Consider the following 18,075-nt stretch of genomic DNA (forward strand, 5'->3'; position numbering starts at 1 on the left):
GTGAGTCACGAGATGATGGTCAGTTGGGGGTTAGTGATTGAGTTTTGACGATGGATAAGAGGTGTGATCTGAATGGTTTGTCGAGAGATAAAAGACATATGAGGGGATAAAGAGACATGAAAAAGTGTGAGTCACAAGATGAGTGTCAATTGGGGTTAGTGGTTGGGTTTTAACGATGAATTAGAGATGTGTGATCAATTGAGATTGGTTGTTGATTTGTTGAAGTAGAGATGTGTGATCAATTGAGAATAAAAGAGAGGTCGACTAAGATTAGTGAGTGATTTGTCGAGGGATGAAGAAACATATGAAAAAATGTAAGTCACAAGATTATGGTAAGTGAGTGGTTTGCATAGAGGATAAAGAGGTATATGAAAAAAAATATAAGTCACAAAATGAGGGACAATTGGGGGTTAGTGGTTGAGTTTGACGAGATATAAGACTTGTGTCATCAATTAAAGTCGACAAAGATTGGTGGGTGATTTGCTGAAGATGATGAAAAAGTGTGAGTCACAAAATGAGGGGGTCAATTTAAGGTTAACTGAGTGCCGAAAGGATAAAATTTATGTTATTATTAAGTTTAGATTAAACTTAATTTTTACAAACTAAAACCAATTTTATAAATTAATTTGAATAATATTAATTTTATCTAAAATATTTATAGATAAATAATATTTTTATATATATTCTTATCCGTGCAAATGCACGAAATTCATGTTAGATTTATTAATTTAGCGAGTATTATTATATCGATAAATTAATAATTTATTAATTTAATAAGATTTTACCTATAAACTTTAATTTTCAAGTACAATGTATATTAGTTAAAGATGAAAAATAAATTATAAAAACAAGTTCTAAAAATATACATTCACAAAAATTGAAACCAGTCACTCGAAAAGAAACATTGCAAACGGCAACAACTTTTCATAATTTTTTATTACAATACAAGTAGACAATGCTCCAACTCTTAAGTGCAACGTATATATAGAATTCAACAAAAACAAATTCATTTTTGACTGAAAAATCTTATAAAAAATCTTATAATTTAGAATTTTATTTTAGTAATTATTAATTTGTAGTTTCAATCGAACCAATTAATATATATATATACTCATTCGTGTTAATATTTTTTCAATTTAACTTAAAGAGAGTAATAGGGGAGGGAATTTGAGGGAGAGAATAAGGTGTCACTACATCAATAGTTGGAAAAATGATAAAAGGTGAGGAAAGAGAGATAAATTTTATTATTTTTTTGGCTAACGCCACATCATTTCCTTCCCGTTCCCTCAAATTCCCTCTCCCAATCATTTCTTTAACTTAAATCCCAATCATTTCTTCAACTTAAAATATGAGAGTGAAAAAAAATAATAAAAAAATAAAACTTCCTGCCTAAAACTAAACCCACCCCACAGATCATGCCCTTAACTTTCGTTTTGTAGCAAAAATATCTAAATGATCAATTAATTCTAAACAAAGGAACAAGAACCTTGAAATTTTACAAGCAAAACAACCCAAATTAAACAATCCTTCATACATTTGATTTCAATTTTTTTTTGCTATATGTCATCCCATGGGTAGTGCAATTGATTATTTATAATGACTTACAGAAACTTCATACAAAGCCGAAAGGCAGCAAACATGGGTTTCTAAAAATGGCACCAAATAATATCCATGAGCAAAAGTATTCAGAAACAAGCTAAAGTTGAGAACTACTTGTCTGAAGAGAGTTTGTTCATCATATTTCCGAGAAGGAGTTTATTGTCGTGAACCCATGATTTTCTGGAAGAGGTTCATTCCCAGGCCGCAAAGAGATTATCACCTCAAACCCTGAAAAAAAAACATTCTCTGTTTAAGAGATTTGCGCAGCAAAGTTTGCATTTTTGTTATCATCAACATCAAAATAAACAAACAATTAGTTACCAGCCGTCTTAGCTGCTAGAGCTTCCTGATAAACATCAGTCACAAACAAAATTTCAGATAGATTGTCTACTCCAAGAGATTCTGAAATTTCAACATAACTTTTTGTCTCCTTCTTGTTCCTAAATACAAGAATTAATCACCAAAAGGACAGTCAGTCGCTCATTCAGTGGCTAAGAGCTAAGTAAGACTGACCAAATAATCATCACGAAGAAACTTACCCTACAGTCGTATCAAAATAACCGCACAAATACTTCCTTAAGTCTCCATAATTTGTGTGCCCAAACAACAGCCTCTGGGCCAATCTGCTGCCACTTGAATATATATACACCTAACAACAAAAATATATTTTGAAAAAAAATTTCAAAAGAAAAAGGCACCAGTTGCAAAGATTGATTACCTTGATGCCCATTGAATGCCATTTCTCAAGTGCTTTGGGTACATCATTGAAAACCACACCCTCTAATTCCTTATTCTGGAATCCGGTTTTCCATATATGACCCTAATGAGACATATCAAGAGAGGTTGTTGACATTGAGTATAATAATAACAAAGCTTGATTAAGAACAATTACTGCATCTCCTCCTTACCTGCAGTTCCTTTAAGGCAGTTATTTTCCTGTCACTTTTTATCATCGCTTCCACGTTAGCAACCACAGCTGCAATAACTTCTTCTTTTACAGAATCATCAGATGGGATTGCCACTGCACCAGGGATATTTTGCTTCAAATCGTTCTCCACCTAAACCCATTTAAATTTGAATGGTTTTATTTTATAAAATACTTCACAGAATTGTAATAACATCTATCTAGCTCTTTCTTGCCCGTGTTTGAAGAAATAGGTACAAATGCAAAATATGGAAATTACTTGTGATCGCAACAACTTAATATCATTTTGAGTGTCTTCCGTGAGATATGTAGCCTCTAAATGCTTTCGCACATTATTTCGGGCATATGGAAAGAGGACATCAGCTACGAATGATATCGGTGTCGTAGTTCCTTCAATATCCAAAACAATACATCGCTGCCAAGTAATGAGATTGTCAATAAACAAGCTTCGTGTAACAAGTTAAAATAAACTAATACTAAGAAAGATGACTTTCATAAAAGCTATGTTTGCTTAGGGTGAAATTGGATATTTCAATTCCATTGTTTGTTTAATAACTTAAAATAAGGAATTTGACTTGAAATTAGTTCTAATTCCAATTTCCAAACATAGCCTAAAGTATGTAATTTCATTTTTCTCAAGTAGGAAATCATTCTTTAAGAACTCACCCGTGATGACTCAATTGAACCATTTGTTAGAGCTCCTTCTTTAACTGACCCGTTTATCCTATGGTGATTGGTAATAGGACCATGACTTGGAGAAGACCAATCCAAACCCATTTGGTGAAGTTTAAGAGCAGCTTCAAACAAATAGTGGTAGCACTCAGCCTGATACATCAAAGACCTTCAGAATTCAATAAATAGACTAATGATGATGGATAGATATGCATTTTCAATATACTGAGATGAACACCATCATATTTATATATAACCATTTAACCTGAGTCTTTGCACTGATCCAAGTATCTCCCCATACATAGATTCCATGGTTCCTAACCAGAACTGCCGTTGTTTTCGGATACGCTGCAATCTGTTAACCAGAAAAAACACTTGATCAGTCTAACGCAATACTTCACTAGTTATGCAACCAACTATTAGTAAAGGATGTCTCGACTGGAAATCTCAAATTATTGCTTTCATTTGCAACCTCACACCACATTCATTTACCTAGTGTTTTTTCCTAAACGGCTATAAACTAACCAGAAGTTTCATTTTCTTCATCATTATGCAGTTTAGCTTGCATAAAACTCAAAATAAGCAGAACTGATACAAAAAATCCAAATGGCGCATGCATATCATTCTAATAAGAGACCTGCACATACAAAAATACAAATAGAAATAGCAAAAGAAAGGCGTACAGCTTCAGCAAGAGACTCTGTGAGTTCGCGCTCATGTGCAGTGTTCTCTATTATTGGGATGACAAGCTCATCATAGTAGCCATGCCCTTGAATTCCTTTTATCATCTCCATATGACTGATCTGCACCATTTGAAGCGTGATACTGAATTTAAAATGGAAAAAGAAAGAAGATACATCAAATAATTTGTAAGCACTATTCTGAATCAAAGCAGACATGCCGAAGCATAATTGGTTCAAGGAAAAGCTATGAATCTCTAAACCCGTGCCTCCTTGTTGCAGTTCAATTGCTGCACATCAAGACTAAGAACCAAAGGTATAACTTGTTTTGATTAATAGCAACATCAACTGCAAACAATCCCTTTGACACTCACATAACCATAAACAACCAAAAGCCCGAAAATATTTTAGATGTTAAAGGCAATAACGTTTGCATTAATCATCTTCTCATATGATCAATTATCCAGTTATTTTCTTATGACCTTCTGAAACCCACTATTGTATAGAGGATGTCCTTAGTACACAAAATCCCAAAGGAAGATTACTAGGACAAACAAACAAATAAAGGGACTATGAGAGCAGTTTAAGAAATTACTTTAAACTCCTTTGCTAATGGGTCGATCATTGTTGCAAGACAAGATTCCATCCCATGACTGTGGATAACAGCACCAGCATTGCGCATGTCATAAGCCTGGCAGAATAAAAAAGAGAAAAGGACGATCATTTAACTAAATGAAGCAGATGAACACACTAGCAATTTCATGATATACGAAAATCCCAATTCAGACAAGAAAGAAACCCCAAAATTGTCAACAATTAACTAAGAAAAAAAATGGGTAAATCGCTCTAAAATGGCATACCTTCATGAAGAGAGATGCACAGTCAGAACATTTAGGAGGCTTGTGAGGGTATGGCTTTGGAGAAGGTGACCATAAAATTGACCCATTTGGAGAAAGCACATACATGTCTTCAGGAACCATCCTTTCCTTCTGTACACCTACCAATTGAAAGAAATAAACAAAATTTCACATGATCTATACCATAGAGCTATGTCTAAACGGCGAGAGAGATTGAGAATTAATTAATACCAGATGGGGACATGAGGATGAGTTGCTGAGACTTGGAGATAGATTCATCGTGGACCTTAATAGTGATACTGCCACCAGTCCCCGATACCCAACCGAGGTTGTAAAATAGACGGCAAAGCTCCGATATCAAGGCTCTGGTTTCCTTCACTGGATTGCTTTCCAGGTACGCCTGTGTCGCTGTATCCATTTTCAATCCGTTGTTAGAAACTTCTAGCGCTGCCGCCATTATCGCAATATCTCGAGCTTTTTACTTCTGCTTCGATCGGTCGACATGCTAAAGGAGGCGGGCCACTGTGGAATTGATTCCCATACAATCTGTGATCAGCTTTCTCAGTTGGTGACTGAAAGTTGTAATTTTCAGGATATTTATTTACACGTGGTTTTTATAGATTGGTGGTCTTTTATTGTTTTTTACTATTTCGCTGTCGTTCTTATTTTCTTCATCTTCTATTTTCTTTTTCTCCACCATTTTCATGCCATATAAACCTTTAAAATACTTGTCATTTTAAAATTAGTCCTAAATTAAATATTAAATCAATTTTAAGCAACAATTTTAAACTAAAAAATACTTTAATTGTGTTCATAACTTTTATTTATTTGTTCATCAGATTTATTTAGTTTATTCTCATAAAAAAAAAGGTAGTACGTCATTTAGTGGTAATATAAGTATACTTAGATAGAATAATAATAAAAAAATCCAATATCACTATTTTCGGTGTGACTATATAAAATTATATAAACAAATTCAAAGTATTTTAAATATTAACAAGGAAAAAAAAATATTATTAATTTTTTAATGAAAAAAAATAGTAAATAAGACAAATTGACTAAAAATATCACCATCAAAATAAAATAATGTAATTACAAAAAATAAAGATAATTGTGTACTCAAATAATATACTTACAAATATCAAACAAAATATTCAACATTAATTAAAATAAATTATTTTTCCAAAAAATATATATATAATTTTGATTTGGTGTAATTGTGTAAGTTAACTTTTAACTCTTGGCATGATATATTATTTAGAAATATAAATAATATAAAAAAATTGACATAAGATACAATACATGTATTATATCATACAAGAGATGTACTTTACATAATAATTAATTAAAATTAAGTACCAAGATTATTTTTTAATTTTTTTTAAAAGTATGTATATAAAAATCGTTTAAACACAACAATAAAGAATGACAAATAAAAAAATGTTACTCAATGAGTTATAAGCTCATAAGTCATTTAAAAGAACGATTAACTCATCGACGAACTCAATTTACTGACTTCTCATAACGAAATTTATAAAAAGTCACAATAATAACAGTATAAATGATACGCATTGAACGACTACGATAATTGAAAGTTTGACGGTTTTTCTCCAACTATATAGTCCATTAAAAAATAATTTGGATGGTAACCCAAATATGTAAGTCTGTTTTATTAACCATATCAATTCAAACTTTCTAACAACTACTGATCAAAGACTCGGGCATCACCCAATTAATCTTAGTAATACTTCACAAAAAACTTTATATACTAGTCACTCCTCAATAATATAAAAATAAGTGAGTTGTTGATTCAACCTCTCCGTGATACATACGACACTAACTAACCATAATACAACATTTTGAATGCACATATCATTTGTAAAAAAATCATTGTAAATAATGTTTCATCCAAAGAACGAGATTTTGAATGAAATCATTGACTCTCAAAGTTTCTCCTAACAAAAATTATATGGAATCATCTTAGTGAATAATTTGTAGCAATAACCCACATGAAACTATTCATGTTTTGTCTACGCATAACGTCTTGTTCAGGCGGGATTTGTTTAGTTGTTTTTGTCATACCAAAAGTAAGCTCTATTATGGAAATAACTCTTCAAATGTTTAATCTCCTTCTATATCTAATTTGACCAGCGAAACCACTATATCGATGATCAAACATTTTCTTAACTATGACATTTCTATATATAACAATGGAAGCAAGTTCATGATATGTCGTAGCTAAACATTTGACACTACACCATATATAATCTAAAAATTTTGATAAAAAAACATTCGCACAATGAATATAGACTACTCGCGAAAATGTTTACACATATAATAAATATCTCTCAAAATGTTACACGTCGTTTGATAATTAGACATTTTAGTGAACCAACTAAACCAATCATCATCATACTCACATCTGATTATCAATGTCCAAAGACTATTCGACTCCCTTACAAATCTACTACACCATTTTAATAGAAAAGTCTTATGACAGAAAATAAGATCTCGAATATTTAGATCTCATTGATCTTTAAAACATTTAGCATTATCTCAGCTAATTAGATGACAAAACAATGAGGTAGAAGATCCATATATAAATTTACACATTATTTTCTCTATTTTGACCGTCACAATTTTGGGAAGAATAAATAAAGACATTATATATGTGGACGTAGTTAACAACGCACTCTTAATAATGATTAGTCGACCCATTTCGAAATTATTTTACTTTGCCATCTAAATAGTTGCATTCCATTTTAGTGATAATTGGGTCCCCAAAAAATATTGGTCACATATCAAAATATGTTGATAGAAGACCAACAATTCTGAACCCAAAATCTCACCCTTCTTCTATTTAAACAAAATATGATAAAAAAATGTGGGGCTTATAAAGATTAACTCGAAGACCAGAGCATGCACCAAATAACCATAAAATATCCCGAATGTGTTTAAAATTTATGTAAGTGGTTTGAACCATATAGAGCGTGTCATTAGCAAAATCAAATGTGATATGATAAATTATATCTTTTTGATCCACAACTCACTCAACAAATGAGTCCCGAATTTTATGTGAAAACATCATTTTTTAAAGGACTTCCATAACATTAACGAACAAGAAATGAGAGAGTGGATCACCCTATGATCCCTCGGGAGCTATCGAAAAATTATCGAGAACTCTCATTAATTTCTAACCGTCGATAGACAAAATCTAATCCAACTAATCAATTTTGTACTCATTACCATTATGTTTATGACATCCAACAAAAGTATATGTACTCATTAACTATTAATTCATCATTGACAACATTCCATGAAAGTTATTTGATTACTAAATATGACCGTCTATAACGTACTTAGTTTAAATTAAATAAATATTATTAATAAAATTAAATGAATTTTTTAATTAAGAGAATGTCATATTAGAGAAATTGTAAAAAGTTCAGGGACCAAAATCAGAATTGAATAGAAGTTGAAGGAGCAAATAATATATTATCCCTTGGGATTAATTTGGGGCTAAACTTGTAAAAGCCTAAACGCGGCAGATTCCTATCGCGAGATTATCCACATTCCATAACCAAGGTTGAAGAAAGCAGGCAGCGTCTGAAGAAGAAGAAGAAGAAGGCTTATTCCTGCTTCCCTTCTTCCTTCGTCGTCGTCCTCCTCCTCCTCCATCCAGTCTCTCTCACTCACTCACAGAGGACTGTAGTTCCGTCTTCCCTCATCCGCCATGTCTCGAGGAACAGCCCGTCTAATCAAGGAGGTGAAACAATTCACTGAATTTCAGTACAAGATTTTCACCCGTCGTTATGGCCAAACAGTCATGGACATTTTCGACTTCCCCATTAAACTCGTCCTTTCCCCTTTCACCCTTGCTTTCGACATTGCTGGCTCAGCTCCTCGTGGTTTCGGTATACCCGAACTCATTTCCAAGCTCTCCTATTCTGCCATCTTTGTAAGTTTCTCCCAATTCATCGAATTGAAGATTGGTTCTTGTGCTTGTGCATCTATCTAGTTTGGAAATTCTCCTATGAAATTGTAATGAATCCTGGGAAGATTTCATTCTTAAATCAGTATATCAGTGTTAGATTCAATTTCATACATAGTAAAAAGGCAGTCTTAGTGTTGGGTTATTTTCAGGTTGTGGCTACTCTTGGAACTTATGATATTGCTCTAGAGATGGGAAAGAAAGTGATATGCCAAAGGTGTCTACTAACATTCCCATTAAAATTTCACTTTTCCATTTCCTTTCACTAAAATAAAGATATCTTCTTCTGGGATATTATCAGAGATTGTAGGACCTGTTGCGGTTGGCGTGCAATGCAGTGTACTATGTGCAAAGGTTCGGGGAAGGTTCACTACCAAGTGAAAAACTACAAACTAAGGGGGTATTATATCTCATCGTTAAACATGTTCATATTCTTCATACTTAAGTAAGATGTTCATATTCTCGTATTTTGCTTCCATTTGCAGTGGAGAAAAACCAACTGCTGAACATATTGCAGATGCCATTGTAGATAATCGAGCTGAGTTGGTTCACCTTCCTTCAGGAATAGATCTTAATGTGCCATTGCCATCAAAGGACTGTGTGAGCTGTGATGGAACGGTGAGGCAATTTAGAGGATTTAAGTTTTTATTGGCAATAAATGAAAACTATATTCATAGCATTGTTCCTTTCTTTAGAACTCCTATCGAATTGAAATCAAGGTATTTCCATTATTAATGCATGAATATCAATATAATTTGCCCTAATTTTTTCCTTAAAACTTACATGCAGATAATTTATATATATGACAATGTGAAACCTCATGGCTTACAGTTTTTTTTTTCTTTCATTGCTGCAGGGTGTGATGAAATGTCCTGAGTGTGATGGCAAGCTACCATTTAAAATCTCAGCAGATGATGTAAGGCCTCTTGAAACCTCAAAACCACATATAAAGCTGACTTTAGGGTATACGAGTTTGTCATTGGACAATTTTGCAATTGATGATGTGTTAAATTTACAGTATATCCATTTGACCCAGGATCATCTGACATATTTGATTACTTGACTATGTTTCTTTTTTTATATGATTTTAAGATGGCTTCTTATATACTTTTTGTCTTAATAAAATCTTTTGATACATGCAGATCATGGAGCCTCCATGGAAAGCATACAACATCATGAAAAAGATGGATTATCCTTATGAGGCTAGTTATATTCCATTCACCTTTCACTACAAAAGTCATTCTCAAATAGAAATTAAGAGATAGAGATACTCTTATTCCTATTCCATGAAAACCAATCAAATGTGGTTCAAGACTCTTGATGGAGTGAACTTATCTCGGATATACTGTCAGCATTATAAATATATTATTGTTGTCAATTTTTTAATTTTGACTTTACTATCGATATATGCTTTACTGCTGCAGCATATTATTCATAGCATGAAGGATCCCAGTATTGCTGCATTCTGGTTACTTACTATGCCCCAGATGATTGGAGGATTTGAATACGATGAAGAAGTGAAACAGAAAATTTGGTGGCAGTACAAGGTTCTTACACCACTCCTTTATGGTCTGCCTTAGTTATGGTCAGGGTTCGTAGAAAGCAGTGTCCAGATAATAGCAGTACAAATTATAAGAACATATTTGCGATCCATTCTCTTAGGAACAATAATGATTTGTTTTTCGGTGGGATTGTAGGAATCAATGAAGTATGATCAACTCAGAGATGTTGTGGCACAGCGAAAACCAGGGTGGGAGCACTTGCAACAGGCATTGATCTCCATTGATCCTGATCGGGCAAGGGAAGATCCTGTTGTTGTGAAAAACGTTCCTTATTACAACGCCAAGAAGGGACTAGAGTCCGAAGTCATGAAGCTGGATCCTCCTCCAAGGCCGAGTAATTGGGGTGTATGTTATTAATTTTCTTTCATCTGGTTCCTGTTTCAATTCTCTGTTCTTCTTCTGTCTATAACAAACCCTAAAACAAAAACAAATTATTAGTCTCAGGAGCTGAACCTTCCTCTAGATAAATCATCCTGGAGCAAAGAAGAGCTTAAGGATCCAAATAGATTAAATGAAATGACGGTTCTCCTCAATGCCCAGCAAGAAATGGCTGATAAAGTTTTGGATGCGCGTTGGGAAACAAATTGGCGACAAGAGAAGGTTGGTAAAGTCTACATTGTTTTTAATATATTTTAAATTTGTTCATATATTAAGTCTACTTACTACTACTACTACAGTTGAATGAGATGTTGGAAGAGAAGCTAAGGCCTTACATTGAAGATAATGCAGTTCTTCCCCGACCAATAGTAATGCAATCGGAGAAGAAGAACGAGCAGGATCAAAAGGTTTGATTGACCTTAAAATTCAATTTTTTCTGTTGTTAATATTAATGTTCTTTGTTCATAACAACAATATGTTTGGTTGTTTATCTGCTGTTCTAGAGAAGAAGCAGGGGACGAAGATGGTGGCCGTTCTAATAACTTTTGCAGCCTTACAGGAGGAGGGTGAGCTTTACGTTGTACCCTGTTTGTTTGTGCCATGTTTGAATATTACTATTACATTTTTCACACTAGTTGATTGATTTCATCTATCTCTGAGACATCATCTACTTTTACATGTTTTTCTTTTAAGGTTATTAATGGAAAAACCTCATAAAGAAACTTGAGCATGATAGGTTGTTGATTATTTAAATAATGTTATTTACGGTGATTTGAGAAGAATGTTTTTTTTTTTTTTTTTTCTATAGAAGATAAATTGAATAAATTTTGATTAAGAATTAAATAGTCCTAGGCCTCCATGAGGTCTGGTTCGCTGCTCCTATAGATTGGAGAAATAGTATAATAGATGAGAGTGATAAAATAATGTTTGACACAAGCTTTATTTCTATTTATTTTTTATATCTTGATTAATGTTATTTTTTTATATAAAAACTTATATATATATATATATATATATTATATTTTATAATTATTTAATTCATTAATTTAAATATTGAAATATTTTTATAATTTTAAATACAACAAAATATATTATAATTTAACTAATTAAAATTTTATATTAAAATATTTTTTAATTAAAGAACTAAACATCAAACAAACAGGCTCCAATAAGACTTGGTTAACATGTTATGCAGCCAATTGACTAATTTCAGTAAGCGGCTTATATTAAAATATCTATATAAAAAAAATAACTAAAATGATATTAACGTATAGTTTAATAAACAGGAGAGAAATTATAAAGATTTAATTAATTATTATTATTAAGCATGAGAAATTAGATATTAATATTAAAAATTAGTCATCTCCTAACCAAATCAAACGAAACCTTAAACTTAATTTAAGAAAAACATAAAACAGAAATTTAGCCTAATAAATCCTGATCAGAAATGAAATACTAAACTAAAATCCCTATATTTTATTTCTCCTATTATCCAATAAAACTCTAATAATTAATTAGTTAATTAATTAATAATAAAGTGGGATCCCAATAGGAGTAAAATCAACATTAAAACGGAAGGGCATACATGAACCGTCATCGCCCGAGATTTATTCGCCGTGGAGTTATTAGAATCGCCGTCGTCAGAGTTCTTCGGGGAAGGCGATGGTGAAACGCTCAATGGCGGTGGCGGCGGTGGAGAAGAAGATGATGATGAATTAGTAGTAGATGGTGGGGGAGGCGGCGGACGCGGAGCCAAGACGACGGCGATGAGCTTCTGACCCTTGATGCAGTTGCAATCTTGGCTGCCGGAGATGAAGTAGAAAGGACCGTAACGATCGAAAGTGAAATAGGAATCTCCACCGTCCATCTTGTATATAGGATTGTCTATGTTGCAGTTATCATAGTCTCCTTTCGTCACCATTAAAACAGAGTCCTCCCCTTTCTTGTACTTGAAAACTACATAAATCAATCAATAATATAATTAATATATATAACATAATATTTAGATAATGTAAATATATTATTATTATTATTAGTATCATTACAGAGAGTGTCGTAAACTTGAAATCTCAGTTTTTGAGCCCAATTGTTGTAATAATTATCATCGGAATGGTTAACAACCCATCCTTCTTCCCCTCCCACATCGAACTTGTACCCATTTGTTACCCCGGAAGCAAATATTATTAAGACTATAACCGCACCATTCAAACAATCAAAACCAGCCATACTTTTTTATCAACAAATTACACAACAAAGACTGCTTAATGGGGATGTTATATATATAATATGGAAGTGGAAGACAAAGAAGAAGATGGTTATTTATTGCATGACCACTTTTAATGGTCCATGATAAATAATGGTAATTAAAATTTGAAGTTAAAACCCCCCAATTCATTCATTCATTGAAAGCACTGGTGGGTTTTTTTCAGTTTCTGTATTAATTAACTACATTCAATTAATTAAATCAAGAATTATCAAACTTCTATTCAAGTTCACACTTGACCTCTTGTTACTTCATAATCAATTCTCATGTCTTTTATTATTATATGTACAAGTAAGAGGAGAAAGGACATGCCATGTGCAATATATTTCATTGAGAAAATGTTGAATGAGTGAGAAAAAGAAGAAGAAAACCCTAGCTAGCTTGCTAAGGTAGATACTAAAATAACAAGACATGTATTATTTGATCTAGTAACATAACAGAGATGATCTAGGATAATAATATATTAATTTGAAAACAATCTATTATATTATATTATATATATATGAAACAACAACCCCTTCAAATATTTTGCAATAATAAAATAGGATTGAACAACAAAAATATGTACAAACAAACACTAGCTAGCTAGCTGCTGTTGTTCAGAACCCAAGACCTGTAGCCGAACCACCGACGAGTCCAACAGCTGTGGGTCCTCGGCGTAGTGGCTGCTCTACTTTCCTGATCTTCCACACACATGATGATGATGTCTCCGAAGAAGAAGGCACTAGCTTTGCAGCCGAAGTCCTCATCGGCTCCGACTTGCACCTTGGCAGCTTCTGCACCGGCGCAGCCTTCTCCGGGATTGAGCACGATGATCGCGGTGGCTGTTGAGCTTGTTTTAAGTTTAACTCATCCGCCGCCGCCGCTGCCTTTCTGCTTCTGTCAACCACCTTCTTATTCTCCACGTCGCCACCGAGGGTTTTGTTCGCCGGACGACGACGTCTCTCTGGAAGAAATTGCATGAAGTCATTGCTGCACACCCATGTTTCTTTTGAGACTTCCATTGAAACCTTGGGTTCACACATCATTAGCAACAAGCAATCGGGTAATGCCATTTCTCTTTTATTCTCTGCCGCCGCCGGATCGTCGTCTTCTTCTTCTTCTTCTTCATTCTCCACTTCCGCTTCTTCTGATTCATTAGTCGCTGCTGCTTTCTCTTCTTTTGTTGACTCCATTGCTAAATTATCATCTGAAGAACGTACGGAGGACGCCGATTCACATTCCTCTTCTTTCTTTTCTTCTTCAATAAACTTCTTCTGCTCATCTTCGTTTCCAGACGCAGACAAAGGACCTGCATCGATTTCGTTCTCTTCTTCCTCCTTCATTGTTGAGCCTCTCAAGATATCTTCTTTTTCCTCCTCCATTGTTAAGCCTCTCTGGATATCTTCTTCTTCATTCATCATAGTTGAGCCTCTCAGGCTATCTCCTTCTTCCTCCTCCTCCATTGTTGAGTATCTCTGGATATCTTCTTCTTCCTCCTCCATTGTTGAGTCTCTCTGGATATCTTCTTCTTCCTCCTCCATTGTTGAGTCTCTCTGAGTATCTTCTTCCTCCTCCATTGTTGAGCTTCTCTGGATATCTTCTTCTTCCTCCTCCATTGTTGAGTCTCTCTGGATATCTTCTTCTTCCTCCTCCATTGTTGAGTCTCTCTGAGTATCTTCTTCCTCCTCCATTGTTGAGCTTCTCTGGATATCTTCTTCTTCCTCCTCCATTGTTGAGCTTCTCTGGCTATCTTCTTCTTCCTCCATTGTTGAGCCTCTCTGGCTATTTTCTTCTTCGTATAGAGGAGGAGGTTCTTCCTTCCTCTGTTCACTTTCTTCATCCAATTCCTCGCCCATTCCCGAACTATCTTCATCAAAATGTTCTTCTACTTCTTCAGGCATATCTATAACCGAATCCGCTTCAAGATTTTCATTTTCATTTCCTTCTACTCCTCCGATTACTGGAGTGATCAGATAAGCACTTGCTTGACTGCACCTTTTGGGTTCGGTTTCTTCAAAATCCGCATCCACGTGAACATTATTATTACCTTCTGCGGGTTCATCACCATTTGATAAAGGGGATTCCAACAGTCGGCGGGAGAGAGCTGCCATTCTCATGGGATCAGATCTGCACCTCATAAGTAATAAAGCGTTCTTAGGCGGGACACAAACGCTCAACTTCTCTTCATCTTCTTCTTCTCCCACGTCAGATGTATCTAGTTTATTAGCTTCGAATTTCTCCCTGCTAATTTCTATCTCTTCCAAATTGCTTCTTATACTCCTTTCTCTCTTACTCCCTCTTTCACTCGAGAAGCAAGACGATGATCTGCAAGGTAAAAGGCAACTAATTTCAGCCCCCAAACCCTTTAAACCCTCACAAATTGTCAACGGAAGATGCACCCATCTCTGATTCCGATGCTTATTCTCCGGGAGGATGTTACTCTGACTACTAGAGCTCAAATCGATGGAACCCCAGTTATCCGTCCGACGAAAGCTTCCATCGCCGCCGCTCCGCCGGCGGGAAGGATTTCGTAGCTTACGACCATGCTTATTGTTGTTGTTCTTCTTCTTCTTGGACTTAACGCGAACTTGGCCGATACAGGTAACTTTAGGGGAGGAGGGTTCAGGATTGTCCAAGGCGCCTGAAGTGCGTTTCTTGGAGTTGGAGGCGGTGTTAGTAGGGAACATGGGAGACTGGCCGCCCTTGAGACTACCGTCGGTGCGAAGGCGACGGCTAAGAGAGGCGGAGAGTGAAAGGGGATGGGGATGGGGATGGTGACGGGCAGGGCTGAGAATGGATCTGGAAGAGATGTTCATTGATGAGGAAGATGAGAAGAAACGAGAGTTGAAACAGAAGAAGAGCTTGCCGGTTCTAGTGGTTCGGTAGCGTCGAGTACTGCTGCGACAACCGGAGTCTATCATTGTTGTACCAGTACCACCACCCATGTCTCTCCATTGACAACTATCATGAAATGCTTATATGTGAGAGAGAGAGAAGACAGACATTGATAAGGGGGAGAGAGAAAAAATATCTGTGTTTGGTTTTGTATGGTTGTTGCTGGCCGCTGGCAAACATTCATGATTCATTCACAGAGATAATTGGACTGAAATATACAGAACAAGATGATAGAGAGGGAGGAAAGAGAGAGAATACAACGGGAAGTAGAAAATAATAATTATTATAATTACTCGTAACTATTATTTGCCTACATTAATATTCTCACCACAAGTAATGAATGGTTATGGCAAATATATCAATATATATTCCTATTATCTATATGTTCATTTTACAAAGATTTTTCCTCTGTATATATTATCCTACATGATTTTTTAACTTAAATGATTCTTTTTACTTAAAATACTATAGAACCCTTATAAATCATATTATTTATTAGAATACTATATTCTTTTATTATATATATTAACTCTTTATTTTACTTAAACAACATCGTTTTTTATAACCCCATATAAAAAAATATTTAAATCATTAGTTATTGTAAAAATACAAAATCATAAACCAGACCATTTTTTATACGAGGAAGGATAAACTTAGCAAAGGTGTTCAGTAACAGCGAAAGTATGGTCACAAATTTTTTACATGCCTTGTTACGTTATCCCCACGTCAGAATTTGAAGAAAAATATTATCCTACATTATTTTTAACTTAAATGATTCTTTTTACTTAAAATACTATAGAACCCTTATAAATCATATTATTTATTAGAATACTATATTCTTTTATTATATATATTAACTCTTTATTTTACCTAAACAACATCGTTTTTTATAACCCCATGTAAGAAAATATTTAAATCATTAGTTATTGTAAAAATACAAAATCATAAACCAGACCATTTTATATACGAGGAATGATAAACTTAGCAAAGGTGTTCAGTAACAGCGAAAGTATGGTCACAAATTTTTTACATGCCTTGTTACGTTATCCCCACGTCAGAATTTGAAGAAAAAAAAAACTAACTGATATTTCGGTTTTAGAACATTTTGGGACCCAAAATGTGACTTTTCAAGACATTTTTAATTTTTCTCTTTTTTACCTACATGGCATACACTTACTTTAAGTTTATCAATTTTCTTTTTATATATATATAAAAGATAAATGAAAGAAACAAATGATTTGATTGCATTTGAAAGACACGAACATATGTGCTAATTAATTAAGACCTTCTTCTATTAATTATTTGAAGATAAATTCAATAACTCCCAATTTTATTATTTTACATTTTTTTCATATATCACATCATTTAATCTAAAAAAATTAAAGTCTTTGGTCTCTCCACGATAATATCGTTTATAATCAAGATGAGAGAATAGCTTAAAATAATGTGAAAGAAGAATTTGTATTGAGTGAATAATTCTACATTGAACGAAGATAGAACATGAATCATATAAATAATCGAAAAAACTTGAAAAAATCAAAACTTAAAAGAGAATAAAACAATTTAGATATATTATAGAAGAAATACAATAGTAGATAGAGTTTTGATGGTCCACTTGTTAGGAAATTTATGTAGAGAATATAAGTATTAATGAAGACAGTTAGGTTAAGTTAGGTTAGGTAACTTTGGTTAGGTTTAGGTTGGTTGTGTTGGGTTGGATTGAATGGAACTGATTGGTTCGAGTAATTACAACCCCATCCCTTTGTAACCATCCTTTTGTCTCAGCATAAATTATTAATCAACTTATTATTATTATTTCCTTTAGGTTTGTTAAAATATCATATCAATCCAAACCACCACCCATACAAATCTTAACCCCCCTTCCTTGTCTATCCAATATTTTATTTTATTTTTTTCTTAAACAAGAAAACAATTAGACCCCACATAAGTGATCTAGAGTCCGATTCTCCCGCTTAAATTTAAGTGATATTAGTGAGAATAACTCTAACTATGTCACACTTATTATACAAAATTGAATTTGAAAATGTTTAAGAGGAAGAGATTTGATAAATTAACAAAGAAGGACGCACGTGATAACCTGACAGAACAATTTTGTCAGGCTCTGTCTGTTTATTCATGCATGAATGAATTGAACAAATCAGTTATTTTGACTAATAGGACCCCACTTCAACTTTGATCTTATTTGGGAATGAAATTGAAATGAATTGAATTGATCAACACAATTCAACTTAAATCTTCTTTAATTTGGTT

At 33.8% G+C, this 18,075-nt stretch overlaps 4 protein-coding genes across 4 annotated transcripts; 1 reads left to right on the forward strand and 3 right to left on the reverse strand.

Moving 5' to 3' along the window:
• Positions 1–1,449: 1,449 nt before the first annotated feature.
• Positions 1,450–5,266, reverse strand: LOC124938774 (probable bifunctional methylthioribulose-1-phosphate dehydratase/enolase-phosphatase E1 1). Its single transcript, XM_047479279.1, has 12 exons — positions 4,965–5,266; positions 4,737–4,873; positions 4,472–4,567; positions 3,880–3,999; positions 3,462–3,551; positions 3,191–3,349; positions 2,784–2,939; positions 2,508–2,657; positions 2,318–2,419; positions 2,139–2,248; positions 1,921–2,039; positions 1,450–1,827 (listed from the first exon to the last, which is right to left on the reverse strand). The coding sequence occupies exons 1-12, from the start codon at positions 5,188–5,190 to the stop codon at positions 1,736–1,738; spliced, it is 1,557 nt and encodes a 518-aa protein (XP_047335235.1). The 5' UTR covers positions 5,191–5,266; the 3' UTR covers positions 1,450–1,735.
• Positions 5,267–8,359: 3,093 nt separating this feature from the next.
• LOC124937910 lies at positions 8,360–11,376 on the forward strand. Its single transcript, XM_047478242.1, has 11 exons — positions 8,360–8,691; positions 8,877–8,941; positions 9,026–9,124; positions 9,210–9,342; positions 9,581–9,640; positions 9,867–9,926; positions 10,149–10,271; positions 10,422–10,631; positions 10,725–10,886; positions 10,964–11,071; positions 11,168–11,376. The coding sequence occupies exons 1-11, from the start codon at positions 8,467–8,469 to the stop codon at positions 11,201–11,203; spliced, it is 1,281 nt and encodes a 426-aa protein (XP_047334198.1). The 5' UTR covers positions 8,360–8,466; the 3' UTR covers positions 11,204–11,376.
• Positions 11,377–12,023: 647 nt separating this feature from the next.
• LOC124939571 (early nodulin-like protein 2) lies at positions 12,024–12,890 on the reverse strand. Its single transcript, XM_047480032.1, has 3 exons — positions 12,710–12,890; positions 12,250–12,620; positions 12,024–12,056 (listed from the first exon to the last, which is right to left on the reverse strand). The coding sequence occupies exons 1-3, from the start codon at positions 12,888–12,890 to the stop codon at positions 12,024–12,026; spliced, it is 585 nt and encodes a 194-aa protein (XP_047335988.1).
• A 485-nt stretch (positions 12,891–13,375) lies between these two features.
• Positions 13,376–16,079, reverse strand: LOC124940036 (transcriptional regulator ATRX-like). Its single transcript, XM_047480514.1, has one exon. The coding sequence runs from the start codon at positions 15,852–15,854 to the stop codon at positions 13,527–13,529; it is 2,328 nt and encodes a 775-aa protein (XP_047336470.1). The 5' UTR covers positions 15,855–16,079; the 3' UTR covers positions 13,376–13,526.
• Positions 16,080–18,075: the final 1,996 nt, after the last annotated feature.

Source organism: Impatiens glandulifera, chromosome 5 (genome assembly GCF_907164915.1).
Source record: "Impatiens glandulifera chromosome 5, dImpGla2.1, whole genome shotgun sequence".
Classification (NCBI taxonomy): domain Eukaryota; kingdom Viridiplantae; phylum Streptophyta; class Magnoliopsida; order Ericales; family Balsaminaceae; genus Impatiens; species Impatiens glandulifera.